The sequence below is a fragment of the Ciconia boyciana genome, chromosome 3 (genome assembly GCF_034638445.1).
Source record: "Ciconia boyciana chromosome 3, ASM3463844v1, whole genome shotgun sequence".
Lineage (NCBI taxonomy): Eukaryota > Metazoa > Chordata > Aves > Ciconiiformes > Ciconiidae > Ciconia > Ciconia boyciana.
This window is the reverse complement of record NC_132936.1, coordinates 28,281,966-28,297,262: the sequence shown is the minus strand read 5'-3', so window position 1 is coordinate 28,297,262 and position 15,297 is coordinate 28,281,966. Positions and strand designations below refer to the sequence as shown.

The following is a 15,297-nucleotide window of genomic DNA, read 5'->3' as shown; positions in this document are numbered from 1 at the left end:
CCAGCCAAAACCAGGACAGCATCCACCAGCATCCACCTTTCTATACCATCTACATCATGCCCAGGTCCTACACTTTCCAATACATTCCAATAAATCACCACCACTTTCTCTGTCTTTTGATATATACAGACAGACACCATTCCCTTGGTCTATGGGCCATCCCTCTAAAATGTCCATTGAGATCATTTAGTCCATGACTTTGGACTCCATCTGTCATAACAGTCTTTCAGGGCAGGAGAGATGGTGTGTGGTGTTGGATTGTTGCATGCTGAAGCCAGTTCTGGTTCCATCACCGCTGCCCTTGTCCGGTTCTGTCAAAGTTCATTCTTCATTAATCTGGGTGATTCTTACTGTAATACCATTGATATGGCATATAGCAACCATAGAAGTGATGATATATAGCATTATATAGCAATTAACATCACACCATTCAGTTCATTGGCTATTTTCAGCCAGAATCAAATCCCCTTGAGGTACACAGTGGACTTCCCCATCCTGCCACATCACCCACCAAGTGCACCCAGGTCCTTGAGCAAAAGCGATCCCACAAATGGGTTTGCCTTTACCCGAGGCAGGAATAACCCAGACTGTCTTCCCCAGCATATTTTTTATGTGCACTAGAGGGACTTTCTCCCCTTCTACAGTACGTAAAAGTTTTGATTGTGCAGGGCCAGCTCGATTGGCAGATCCGCTAGAGTTGACTAACGAGGTGGCCTTTGCTAAATGTGTATCCCAATGTTTGAATGTCCCACCACCCATTGCTCACACTGTAGTCTTTCGCAGTCCATTGTATTGTTCCATTTTCCCAGAGGCTGGTGCATGATAGGGGATGTGATATACCCACTCAATGCCATGCTCTTTGGCCCAGGTGTCTATGAGGTTGCTTCAGAAATGTGTCCCGTTGTCTGACTCAATTCTTTCTGGGGTGCCACGTTGCCATAGGACTTGCTTTTCAAGGCCCAGGAGAGTGTTCCTGGCTGTAGCATGGGGCACGGGGTATGTTTCCAGGCATCTGGTGTGTTACTTCCACCATTGTAAGCACATGGCGCTTGCCTTGGTGCGTTTGTGGGAGTGTGATACAATCAGTCTGCCAGGCCATCCCATATTTGTATTTCAGCCATTGCCCTCCATACCAGAGAGGCTTTAACTGCTTGGCTTGTTTGATTGCAGCACATGTTTCACATTCATGGATAACCTGTGCAATAGTGTCTGTGGTCAAGTCCACCCCTCGATCACGAGCTCACCTATATGTTGCATCTCTTCCTTGATGGCCTGAGGTGTCATGGGCCCACCAAGCTATAAATAATTCACCCTTATGTTGCCAGTCCAGATCCACCTGGGCCACTTCAATCTTAGCAGCCTGATCCACCTGCTGGTTGTTTTGGTGTTCCTCAGTGGCCTGACTCTTGGGTACATGAGCATCTACGTGACGTACTTTTACAAACAGGTTCTCTACCTGGGCAGCGATATCTTGCCAAAGTGCGGCAGCCCAGATGGGTTTCCTTCTGCACTGCCAGTTGCTCTGCTTCCATTGCTGTAACCAGCCCCACAGGGCATTTGCCACCATCCATGAGCCAGTATAGAGATAAAGCACTGGCCATTTTTCTCGTTCAGCAATGTCTAAAGCCAACTGGATGGCCTTTACTTCTGCAAATTGGCTCGATTCACCTTCTCCTTCCAGCAGTTTCTACAACTTGTTGTATAGGACTCCATACAGCAGCTTTCCACCTCTGATGCTTTCCCATAAGATGACAGGACCCATCAGTGAACAGGGCATATTGCTTCTCATTTTCTGGTAGTTTATTGTACAGTGGGGCCTCCTCAGCACATGTCACCTCCTCTTCTGGTGATATTCTGAAATCTTTGCCTTCTGGCCAGTCCATAATTAATTCTAGATTCCCGGGCGACTGGGGTTTCCTCTTGAAGCCTGTTGTGTGATCAGTGCAACCTACTTACTCCACGTAGCATCAGTTGCATGATATGTAAAGGGGACCCTCTCTTTGAACATCCAGCTCAGCACTGGTAGTTGGGCTGCCAAGAGGAGCTGTGCTTCAGTACCAACCACTTCTGAAGCAGACTGAACCCCTTCATATGCTGCCAATATCTCTTTCTCAGTTGGAGTATAGCGGGTTTGCTATGAATATTGTCTTGTCTCATTAACCAAATCCTCAAAAATGAAGGTGATTTTTTTTTAGTCAGTGATAAGGTGAGATAAGAGAGTATGTGTTGGCTCTGCTTCAACTTTTCTGAATTCTGTGAGTATGTTGCATCCCCTAGCACAAGTTCAGCTGATTCAGGTCCAGGCATGAAAAGTCCAGAGCTGCACCCTAGTCCTGCATACCTCTAACCTCCGCTTCAGCCCAACTCACATCATCACAGCATACTCCTATACACTATATCCTATGATAAATATAAAGTGGCTTAACACATTTCCAGCAAATGAGAAGCTACTTTCCATTTAGCTCAGAGAAAGACCACGCAAAAGAAAAAATATTTTTGGAGAAGCTAGTGCTCTGTAAGCTTACCCTGTGGCAACTTGTTCAAGTGCTTGTACTATTAAAAAGTTTTGGGTGGAGGACAAAGCCACTAAGAACATGAGGGTTCAATGGGAGTAGTGTGAGGTTTGTGCTAGACATTACTGGGCCAAGGTGAGAAATGCAGTAAGCTATATGAAAGGGTAGGCATATTGTTTCATGTTGTGAAAAGAAGCTGGAAGGCTTAATAGACTAATGCAATGTCCTGTTTTTTAACTACCTGGGCAAAATGCTCCCAGATGGATAGAATTATTGTAGAGGTAAATTTAGCTACATGTTTTAATCTTCATCTCTCAGTACTGAAGGCATTGGTCAGTGTCTTACCCTAGTGAAGGAGTGCTACGTAGAAACAGAAGGTCATATTCTACTTTTGGCTTATTTGTTGTTCTTCACTTTAAAGCAGCCATAGAGAGTGCTTTAGAAAGCATTCATGGAGCAAATCACAATGTCATCATATTCAGAAGTCAATCATTCCTGGTTAGAAGAAAAAGTACCACAATGAACTATGCTTGGTTAAACTGGGTGGGGATGAAATAGATGATTTTATAGTGACTCAAGTGAAGTTCAGGGCTCATTAATAACTGTTATGCATAATGGGAAGAAAACACTTCAAATTTTGGGTGCAGAGAGTACCAATTTTGTGCTTCTTATTCCTTAATGTTCTATTTGAACATCACAAATTGGAAATCCTATACCCTTAGCAAATGGACTTTAGAGTCCTGTCCTTCCTCGATGCTATGTGACCTAGAAGTTTCACTGCCATGCTTTGATTATGTTACTTCCATTAAATATTTGCTCAATATTACTTACATACCCATGGATATTTGGTATCAGGAGGTCACATTGCAGTTAATTTATATGTCTACCACATTTGAAATTGCCTTCTTAATTTCCTTCATTTGGATCGTAAATAGATGGGCTTCTGAAGAGCTTGGTTGTGAACTGCAGTTTCTAAAGCCAGGATTTAACTACCACTGGTGCATGTGCTTCGTGCTCATCTTTACAGTACTGATTGTTTCAGAACATACCTTCCTATTAAGAAGTCACAATATTTAGGAAAAAACATACTATCAGTTACTTTAAATGAGAAATGACATACAGTGAAAAAGAATGTCTGTGCTCTCTTTCATGTAACAAATGGATTATAAAGGCTGAAAAAGATTGACTCATAAAGAATGAAATCTCAGAACTGCTTCTTTTGTTTTTGTGTGACTCACGATTAACCACTAAGACAAGACTGACTTAGTGGCTAAAGTGAACTCCAGCTGCGTTACAGGAGCAGGGCTGTCATGGTCTACAGCCACAAAGGCACAGACCAGCAGATGTAAAAGACAAGAGGGACTGAGAGTGGTCAGAAAGAGACTTCTGAGGAAAGTGTGGGTATCAACAACACAAGTAGCAGGTTCTGACCGAAAACGTCCTGATAGACTTTGACAATAACTCAGAGCCATATTAACGTTCAGCTAATTGCAGTGGGGGTCAGAGTTTAAAATAAATAAATAAATAAATAAATTGGGTCTTAGTAGTTTCTACAATGACTGTTTTGTGTATCTGATCATCCCATCTAATATTTATCTATGGCTTAAGCGCAAAGCTACCCCCATTGAGTACTGCAACGTGTGTGTGCTAAGATACATGCCTATAAACTTGAGCTGAAGAGAAAATGTATGATATTTTTAAATTTGGTCTTACTTTTCAGAAGAATTAGATCCCCGTCTACTTCTTTTCAGGCTCTCACGCTCTCCTTCGCAAATTAGTAAGAAACAGATCCTTTAAATCCTCTGATTATTTTAGTGCTTTGAGGTAATTTCTGAAACATTTAAGTGTTGTCTAATGGTAATCAAAAGTTAATCTTTTAGGAAAAGGACTGGCTGCACCCAAATGCCCCAAAGAATTTTCCCATTTAATCCAAGGTCTAGTTTTGGATGAAATCCTGTTTTCTCTGAATTCAGTGAGGTTTTTCCACTGACTTAGTTGTATTGTGATTATTTTGCCTTTATCATTTAATACCAAAGCAGCTCTTAAGGTTAAAAGGATAACATCAAACAACTATTTCTTAGGATAATTGCAACACTAGCAGTAATAATAAACATAGAGATGGAAAAGACATGTGAAAGTAGATTAAAAAGAAAATAAACAGTCTAGTTAAAATTCTGAAATTATAACCCTTTTTATTACGTCTGTTTGAGAGCTGTAGGCTTTGGAAAAATGTGTTTGCTTCTGTTGCTTTGTCACGCTTATGAATTAAGCTGCTTGTATTACAATCCCTCAGAACCATTTTGGGCTTTGTATTTCGTTTATATAAAAACCTCATATGGAAAGTGAGCTGCTGTCTTTCTAACAATTCAGAAGTATGCTTTTTTAATTTTGTTTAAAATTTTAGAAACAGTCATTCTAATTTCATGTCTATAGAACCGCCGAACTAATTCATGTCTCCCTTATTTAGTTTGATCAAGCAGCTGATGCTGAATTTGCCTGGATTGCAGAAACAGAAAAGAAACTGATGTCTCTGGGTGATATTAGGCTTGAGCAAGACCAGACCACGGCTCAGCTACAAGTTCAAAAGGTAAAAGAAATGTATTTCCAACTGTCATGTTAATTATTGGCCGGCACACTCTCCATCTAGAAAATGTACTGACATGATTTAATTTCTAGTCCATCATAATGCACTTCAAAAATAGTTTTTGCTGCATGTACTCTATTTTTTTTCTGACCAGTTTTTATTGTGTTTCAAGGCTTTTACCATGGAGATTTTGAGGCACAAAGATACTATAGATGAACTTGTTAAATCTGGGGATAAGATTATGAACACGTGCACCGAAGAAGAGAAACAGACCATGAAGGTAAAGTTCCTTAAATTGCAGCTACAGCGGTAGATATGCAGACGATGTATAAGTAGAAGGATTCCTATAGTGTCTTTTTTGAAATACTAATGAAAAAACATTAATTACAGCCACTTCTAGTCTGAGGATTGTTAATACTAGAAGAAATGCTGTTGTGTATCAGTCTCCTTCCTTCAGGATGTTCAAAGAGCAAACACTGTGTACTTGCTTCATTGCCTGACACTAATTTGGAGCCCCATTTATCATCTTCATCCATGCTAAATAGTATTTTAGCCAGTGGACGATTGAGTGAATAGGTATTAGTCATCTGGGGTGGTGTGTGTGGAGTCTGGCTGTTTATCTTCCCCAGCTGGGTCAGTAATGATCTGGGCGTGTGTATTTCTGTGCCAGATTCAATGGCTGCGCACCTCAGCAGGAATCTTCTCTTTCATTTCTGCTGATTTCAATGTAGACCTTACTTGCCAAGATTATTCCATCCTGTTGACTAACACAGCCCATGAAAGGCATTCTTATGCCGTTGTTTATTGCACACACAGAGAGAGCCTGATGTTGGGGCTGTATATATATACAGATTTTTCCTGTGGGCATTTAAGAATGGGTTAGTTGTGGGGTTGGGGTTTTTTTGCTAAACTACGGTGAGGCTGGATATGCTGTGTAAGATTAGTCCTTCCAATGACCACCCTCCCTGAACAGCAATGCTTCACTAATTGTGCTCTGCTGCAGGATCTCTGAATAAATTTGATTTACCTTAAGTGAATTTAAAATAGATGAGATGTTCTGTCTATGAAACTGTAGTCATAAGGGAGAGCAGTGAGTCTCTTAAATATTTGTATTTGTCAAAAATACTGTATATCTGTGTGTTAGGCTATGTTTTGCCCTTTGGATAGCATCTCTATACTTAATTTACATGCAAGACATAACAAATGAAAGGATAGCTTGTTCTGCCAAAAAAGATTCTTTACTTCACATTCGAAGGCTTGCTTATATGTCTAGTTTTTCCAAGGCTAGCATTTATGTGCATTGTCACATATAATATTTCATAAAAATGATAACATGGGCAGTCTTCCACAGGAAAAATGTATAGCTAGTCGATACTTTATTTTATTATCATGTGCCCAAATACAGTAGATTTGTAATGTTTAAACCTTGTAGTTCTATGATATTAATGGTAACACATCCTCATTAATTAATGTATGCTAACCTAGAAAATAATGTTTTGTGATTTCTGTTGCAAGTTTGTAAGCTACAAGCACAACAGTATACCGTATTCTCTTGCCAGATTTAAAAAAAAAAAACAAAACAATTTTTGTGTATTGTTCATGATGCTTTGATTCAGAAATGCTGTGGAAAACTTAGTTTCTGCCAAGTGTCACTGAAGATAAGCGTCTTCAGTAAGGAAGCGGGGCTAAGATCTGCAGTCAAATAATTTGCAGCTTAACTGGAAGCCCTATGAATAAAGTGTTATTTGTAAATATCAATATCATTAAATATGTTCTAATTACTTTGAAAGTACTCTGCCAAATTCCGATCCTCTGCAATATTGATTCTGTCCACCTTAAACACTGATTATCAAAACTAAAATTTGGTTCACTGTTGTTTGGTGCTATAATTATCAAAGATTGTTTAGAAATTAAGGTAATAGACATGTGGTAAAACATACAATGCTATTTTTTGTTAATATTGTTTTACAGAAAAAAATGGAAAGCCTCTTACAGAAATATGATGCAGTCTGTCAAATGAACTCTGAGAGAAACCTGCAGCTGGAACGGGCTCAGTCCCTGGTCAACCAGTTCTGGGAGACTTATGAAGAGCTTTGGCCATGGTTAACTGAAACAGAAATGATTATCTCTCAGCTTCCTGCACCAGCCCTTGAATATGAAACTTTAAAGCAACAACAAGAAGAGCATAGGGTAAGCATTTTGCCAGTTTTGAAAAACAAAGTGTCAAAAGCCAAGTAGTATTCTGCTTAGAGCTGTGGAGTACTGTCCTAAATGCTGAAAACCCAGACAGTTACACTTCTATTGAAAAAAGAATTATTTAAAATAATAGTACAAAATAAATACATTTTCAATCATGCCTCTATTGTTTCCCAAACTATTCATGCAAACAAGATTCTCTGGGGAAAGCAGCAAACAATGTATAAGCAAAAAAGAGGGCTAATGGGGAAAAATTGCCATTGTAGTGAGAGGACTGAGCACACAAAAGTTAATAGTTTGAGGTATATTTAAAAGTACACATTAACGTCAGTATTAGAACAAACCAAACCCATAAACAGAAAACAGACATGGGATGTTGCAGCAAGAAACAAAAGAAGGTAAAACATGACTATCTAAAGAACTGGAGTACCTGCTGTCAGCATGCTGAAAGTGAAATACCTTTGTGTACAATCTGTATACAAATATGCACATATGTTGATCTTATGTACATGTAAAAAATTCAGCTTTTGTTTTGTTGGTATCATTGGAACTAAACTTAGCTGAGCCAGGACGACGGACAATTAGAGGGCCAAGAATTGATTGCTTGGGTTCCAGCCAATCCCATAATCATTTCTCATGTCAGGTGTGTTTGTTATGTAATAATTAAAAGAAATAATTGTTTACCATAACATCACAAAATAGAGGCAACAGTGTTGTAGGCTGGCCACCATATGGGCTTTCTTACATGGAGGAATAATCAGCTGGGATAAAAATTAGTACATTTCATATATGGCTGCTAGTATCACACGGAATCTGATGTATCCCACTGAGGTTAAAAACCTGCATGTTTTGGCACATGCAAAGCCCATATGGCTACTGGAGATACCTGTCTCTCCCTGCTGAGCATAGAGTAACTAGTTTATTTTAGCTGCCTCAATTAAGTGACTCAAGTTAGATAGGATGAGCCGTGGCTTCAAAGTCTTGTTTACTCTGAGACCGGTTAATGAAGATGTGCCACTCTTTATGTACTGGTAAACACTGGGTTCACTCATTTGTCTTCCTATTATGTCCACAACAAACATGCTCTATTAAGACTAGCTATATAACATGAGCTTTACAAACTATCTTGATGAATCACCATGAACCAAATCATGCTTGCTTTACTTACAGGATTGTTCCCCATCTCCTTTAATCATTCTGCTTGCATGAGAGGCCCTTCAGATGAGCTATTTTTGCATTTTCCCTGGGCTATGCTATTAGCTGAGATTTGTTTTTTAAGCAGAAGATTAATGTCAGGCAATTTTAACACATAATCTGATCTGAAATACTTATTTACTGGAATTGTTTACCCAATAGTAGATCATGGAGAAGACCAAATCATTTATTGTTCTATTAAAAAAAAAAAGAAAAAAAAGAAGGTTCTGAATGTGAATTGAAAACAGTTTTCTATATTCACTTACATTTCTGTTCTGATGTATTTACTGATGACTATCTTTGTTCTAAGTCATGGAATTCATAGAGTTGATTCTGTGTGAGTAACACGCAGTCAATTTGGTTTGAACTGAGCTGTGGGCAGAGTATTAGCATAAGGTTTGGACCCAGAAATGTGCACTCTTGTGGCCTTGTGTCAAATCATCTATTTGTGCATAAAAATCAACCACACAAAATTATTTTCTAAAAACTTTCAAACTGTTCGTAGTTTCACCTTTTCCTCTTCCCTGTTAATCAACGTTCTTTTTCTTGTTGCAAGGTATACAAATTAGAGTTACATTCTCAGTAAGTAGCTAGAGTCAGGGGGTTTTGTATTTTCATTGCTGTTTTGTCATCAGGGGACTGTGGAAGGTCCTGATCACTGTCTTTTCAAACTTCTCAACGTCTCCTCTTCTGGGGAGGAGCAAGTAAGCAAGCCAGTATCAGGATTTCTTTTTAAGGGAATGACCTTAGTTGAAGAGAAGAGGATTTATTTACACTGAGACTGATACAGGCCCTTTTCTGTGTCTTCATTAATTTAAACAAACTCTGAGCTGGGAGGAACAAAGCATGTACCCCTCATGTTCCTGCACAGGGGCTATAGGATAGAAGTGTGTGGAGTTCACAGCACCAAGAGAGACAGTGCCTAACAAGACAGTGGGATTTCTCTGAAAAGGGAGGAATGAGCTGAGAAAATAAATGAAACTGGAGGGAAGGATCGGGCTACTCCCACAAAAGACCTTTCCCTTTTGTCAGATCTATGGGTGCAAGGAAACAAAACCAAAATCCTTAGGCAAGTTGGAAGACACCTTGTGACCTTTCACTTCCACAGGCCTCTGCACAGTCTTCTGCACAGTTTTTACTTACTTCGGGGGAGGATGATGAGAGGGAGTAGACAGCTGAGATCAAATTTAATTTACTTAATTACTTGTTAAACTTTGTGTCAGTTAAGTAATAGCGCTGTTGTGAAGACAGGGGGGTCTTGTGGCTAGAGGGGAGACTGCTAAACTAGGTTGATAGGTCTCTACTGATCAGTCTTCCTTGTCCTTTTGTCCTTTTCACTGATTTCTTTGACCCTTCCTTGTGCTAGTTTCCTCTTCTTAAATCAAGGATAATTTGAATTAATATTCTTGCAATGCCAGTACCCCTTTCTGTGATGATCTTCAATGGAAGGCTTTGCGGCAAGTGGCAAATACCAGCATGAAAAGTATATACGTGGTGGTGTTACGCACATGTCTGGAATATTGTTGCCATTTCTGTCATTATAGGTACTAAAGATGATGGGGAGTGTCTGTTGCCAGCATTATATGCGTAGTTAGCATCTTATATTTTACCTGTAATCATATGTCCTACAAGAGTATTGCATGGACCTTACCAGTGTGTCTCTAATTGTGATGTTTCATGCCTGGATAGCTCTGTGTTGGAACGGGAGCCATCACTGGCAGAGCAGTCACTGACTTTATTTGATATTATTTGTGCTTTACATTAGGACGAAGGGTATTTGTTTGGAATTTTGTGCCAGCTGGATGTGTTAGAAGTGTGGACAGCTGTAATGTGGTGGTGTAAGCATAAGAAACTGATAAGTTGTTTCGTTTGTTATAGCAACTGCGTGAGCTGATCGCTGAGCACAAGCCTCATATAGATAAGATGAACAAAACCGGGCCTCAGTTGCTGGAGCTGAGCCCAGGAGAAGGTTTCTCTATCCAAGAGAAATATGTGGCAGCTGACACCCTTTACAGTAAAATTAAGGAAGATGTCAAAAAGCGAGCACTGGCACTGGATGAAGCCATTTCTCAGTGTACCCAGGTATCAATTTAAGTTTAAAGTATAATTGGATTCATTCACATGGAAAGATAGACAGACATGTCATCTTACATGTATATATCAAGACTAAACTGCTGTTTTATCTGTATTTTTCAACCTAATGGCCTGTGAATGTTCATATCACGGCTTATGGCATTGATTTTTCTATTTCTTGAGGGGTTATAATTTTATATATTGGTCAGTATTATGACTGCTGCAGTTGAAAAATGTTATTACTTCTTAATTTTGAAGTAAGAAAAGGACCATTTTGTCTAAAAATGTGGTATTTTATTTTCACTTTATTCCGTTTTCTCTTGCTGGTCTGTTACTAGCTGATGCTTCGTTTGTATGTGGATGTCACTGTTGATCAGTTAACTTGAGTATAGTTATATCTCGAACTTGGTAGCTTTAGTTACAGTCTGTTACCGATGGAACTAGAGGGTAGTTTGGCAGTGGTAATAGCATTTGGTCTTTGTTGCAGACCCACAAGAACTTAACGTAACATATGCTTAAACTGTTGCATAAAAGTATTGTAAGCAAAGTTAGACCTCAGAAAATGTCATCATAAGCATAAAATTCAGATCAAGACCATAAAAGCTGCATATCTTAGGTTCATCAGCCTATGCAATGAACCTTGATAGAGTATTGTTAGGTATCACATTCTAGAGACTTTTAAGTATTGGGTTAGTTGTCATTAAACCCAAACTGAAATTATTTTACTCAACCCCAAATTCAGAAAAGAACTCAGTAAAACTGTGTACATGAACCCATACGAAAACCTGAATAAAAATACTTTGTTCTATAGTGCTGTTTTTACAGGAAATTCCCCTTTTTCTCTGTTTGCTGGAAATTAAGTGCTATATTCTGCTCAGGTCTAAAATACTAAATAAAGAAATACACCTTAAAGTTCTCATCAAGTCTACATTCTAAATAATTTTTGTCCCAGATCATTGTACTTAATATCATAGTCCTAGCCCCTGCAGACTGAGTTTAAGAAGCTAAGGAAAAAAAGTGACATCAGATACCATCCTGCTTTTGAACTATAGACAATATATTATACTTTAAGTCATTCTAAACACCTTCCGTATTCACACCTCTGAAAGATGCCCGATTATTTAGATTCAGTGTTTTCCTCTATCATAAACGCTCAGTCCTCCGCCTATTTGGAGCTGCACATTTGAAAATCAAGATATTTACTTAGCATTTGAGTCCCTGCTTTGTACATGATAGACATTAACATGTTGTACTGGCTAAGTACAGAAAGCAAGAATAAAAATGCATTCTTTGGTAACACCTAGAATATAATCACATATTGAGAAAATACTTAATTATTTATGCAGTACTTTAAGGTCTATTTTATATACATAAATGTATATGCAAATGGCAAAGCAAAACATTGTAACGCCCAGAATGTAATTTTATATAATCTCCTTTTTTAATTAAGATACATAAATATATGTTATCAGGGCTGTGTACTATGATGACTATGTCAATGTTTGTCTAGACAGTCCTGCAAGAATAACTATCTAACTCTTCAGGTTTTAAATTATATTAAATTGCATTATGTATCAAAGGCAGGACATAACCTATGGAGCCAGAATGAGAGGTTGTAATGACTTGCATTTTCTTCCTTTTAAGTTCTAAAACACCTTGTCTCATTCATTGAAGCATGAGTAAAAGGAGGCCCACTGAATGCACTGACAATTTGAAAATATAACATGTATGTCCTAAAATTAGACCTGAATATTGCCAATTTAATTTCAGGTTTTATCACTTTTGTAAGGTTTTGTTGCCACAATCAGTTTTTCGGAAGTCTTGAACGTGGGAAGGCTACTTATCTTTCATAACACATTTTGCTGGCTTGTATGATATTCACACTTCTAGCAAAAACACTGAGTCCATAACTTTAGTCACAGAGTCTAATTTGAAGTGGGTTGTATGGTGGGAAAAGGTAATTACATTTGTGTTGCCTAAGTTTCTTTGAATAGAAAGGATGTAGCTAGTTGTTCACATAAGGTAATCTTGTTTTGCTGTGCTCTTTCCAGCACCTTTCCCAAGTGTAGTCAAGAGTGCTTTTTGTAGATCCTGGAGGATCGTTACATGCACTCACTATTTATTAATTTCTGTAATTTGAAAGGGGCATGGTGGTGAGATATCTTTAGGAATCTCTATGGATCCAAAAGCATACAGTAAAGGCTAACTTTGGACCTGTACCATGTTAACATACCTGTAATTGAGTTTCTGGGCACCTGCCTGGGCTCAGTCAAACGTGGGTGAACATAATACACGCTGTTGTGTGCTTTTAGTTGCAGAAAGTAATGTACCTTTACTGCACTAGCAAGCATCACCTGGGTACCAACAAATGTCTCTTTGAATTACCTTACATATCAAATGTTAATCGGTGGTTACATGCCGGGATGTTGGTCCTGATACGAAAATGTATGTATTTAATATTAAGGTAAATATCTTTCTAAAATGATGAAATCAGAAAGCCATGGCTCTCCAAAATAAGGTGCAAACCACTATATGAATTACACAGGACTAAATGCAAGTAGATTCTGCCATATGTATAGTATCTTCAGATGGAGTGTCTCAGGACTGAACCCAGACTTCATAGTAAAATTCTTAAATCTGAGAGGAAGTACCATTTTGCAAGGTCATTCTTGTAATTTAGATATTAAAAGAGAGGAAGAACCACGAATGGGGGTATTGCAAGTCACACATACATATGTTGGATAGAGATGTTAAGTATGTTAATTTTAAAGTACCTTTTTCCAAAGGAATTTCAGATGCCATTTTTCAGTTGTTTTTTTCTAACTTATCTGAAACTTCTTTCTGTCCTTTACCACCCTCCCAGTTTCATGACAAGATAGATCCAACTCTTGAGAGTCTGAAACGCATAGTTGAACGTCTGAGGCAGCCACCTTCGATCTCAGCAGAGGTTGAGAAGATTAAAGAGCAAATCAGTGAAAATAAGAATGTGTCAGTGGATCTGGAAAAACTTCAGCCGGTGTATGAGACACTTAAACAGAGAGGGGAGGAAATGATTGCTCGATCAGAAGGAGCTGATAAGGATATATCTGCTAAAGGTAGTAGATTGAGGAAAGTTTCATGTAGAGGAAATGCAGCAAGCTGCAGCATATGAAAATCTTCATTTCTGATGACCACTAATCTGGGGATTGTGTTCTCCTGGAGAAGCTGCTGAAGATTTATAAAAGAAAGCATTCGTTTAAAATAATTCATTGTGAATATGACCTTTGTTTTATTTTTAAAGGCCATGTTGGTTGTTTCCACTTAACATTATAAGGAGTCCTGTAAAGAAACAATTTTAGAGTCTAAATTTTCAAATGTACACATATGTTTCTGCTGTAGAACTGTAGAGAGATTTATGGCCAATAATTGTTTGCCAAGGTAGTAATCTAGTTCCTTTGTTGTTTAGCTGTTCAAGATAAACTAGACCAAATGGTCCTCATTTGGGAAGACATCCAGACCTTGACTGAGGAAAGGGAGGCCAAATTGTTGGATGTAATGGAACTAGCTGAAAAGTTTTGGTGTGATCATATGGCTCTTGTAGCTACTATTAAAGATACTCAGGACTTCATTCGAGAACTGGAGGGACCTGGAGTTGACCCATCTGTAGTCAAGCAACAGCAAGAAGCTGCTGAGGTCAGTAGAAAGTATTTTGTTGACTTGAAGTATTTTATTTACAGTATGGAGAGAAAAGACAGAATTACTATGAAATACCACAGGATAATTTTATTTTTTTTTTTTTTTTTGAGACCAAGAGGGATAATTGTATAGAAATTTACTATAATGGTATCTCAAGAGTCTATGGTAAATAACATATATCAGTGTTTAATTGCAGTGAGCATGCAACATGTGCCTGTCATTATATTTACATATCTGTTTATAAACATGTATATAATAAGCATGTCACTGAGACTTATAAAAGTTATACATACTTTAAATTCCCTGAGTAATACGTAGCATCTAAATGAAAGGTGTACAGATGTATTATGCTCTATGTATTATAGAGCATAATACATCTGTAATTATTTATGCTGATAGTTAAAGATTTGAAGGTTGAATGATAACCTCTGAAAAAGAAAACACTCTGATTAAAGAAATCTAATTTAAAACTTCCTGTTTATTTTTTCCATCTCATGCAAAATGACATCGTAAGCCATTGTTATAATTTAGACTGATGTCAGTCGATTTCACTCTTGACACTGCAAAGGGATGCTTATATTTTAAGCATCCAATTGTAAGTCCACATGACTTTAAAGAAAACAAAGGTCAAATCTTGCCATGTTCTATCTTGAAAGCAAGCTGTACATAGATTATTAAATTTAGTATTAGCAGTGTCGGATTTTTTTCTCATTGTAGGCTGCTAAAGAAGAAATTGATGGACTACAAGAAGAACTAGAAACAGTTGTGAGCCTTGGCTCTGAACTTAGAGCTGCTTGTGGAGAGCCTGACAAACCTATTGTCAATAAGAGTATAGATGAGGTATGGGAAATGCAGATGCTTAAATCTATTATGTTAGATGCTTGTTCAGCTGAAACTGGTATATCTCCTCCGCTCCCCACAAATTTTGAAAATAAAAGTTTTGTGACAAAAGTAAGATATCTCAGAAGCCTTTGTGTTAAAGAACAGTTTGCTTTTCAGGTAAATGAATCTTGACTCAGATTAGATTAGAATGTACAGACAATTTTATTTTATTGATTTATG

At 38.0% G+C, this 15,297-nt stretch overlaps 1 protein-coding gene across 23 annotated transcripts in view; it reads left to right on the top strand.

Annotated features, from left to right (window-relative positions):
• DST (dystonin) overlaps positions 1-15,297 on the top strand; it is a 315,224-nt gene that overhangs the window by 253,605 nt on the left and 46,322 nt on the right. For all 23 annotated transcript variants that reach the window (XM_072855195.1, XM_072855191.1, XM_072855192.1 and 20 more), the window contains 7 exons: positions 4,981-5,100; positions 5,270-5,377; positions 7,069-7,287; positions 10,366-10,569; positions 13,424-13,655; positions 14,006-14,232; positions 14,953-15,075. In XM_072855195.1, coding sequence (XP_072711296.1) covers positions 4,981-5,100; positions 5,270-5,377; positions 7,069-7,287; positions 10,366-10,569; positions 13,424-13,655; positions 14,006-14,232; positions 14,953-15,075 — 1,233 coding nt within the window. The remainder of the gene's footprint in view (positions 1-4,980; positions 5,101-5,269; positions 5,378-7,068; positions 7,288-10,365; positions 10,570-13,423; positions 13,656-14,005; positions 14,233-14,952; positions 15,076-15,297) is intronic.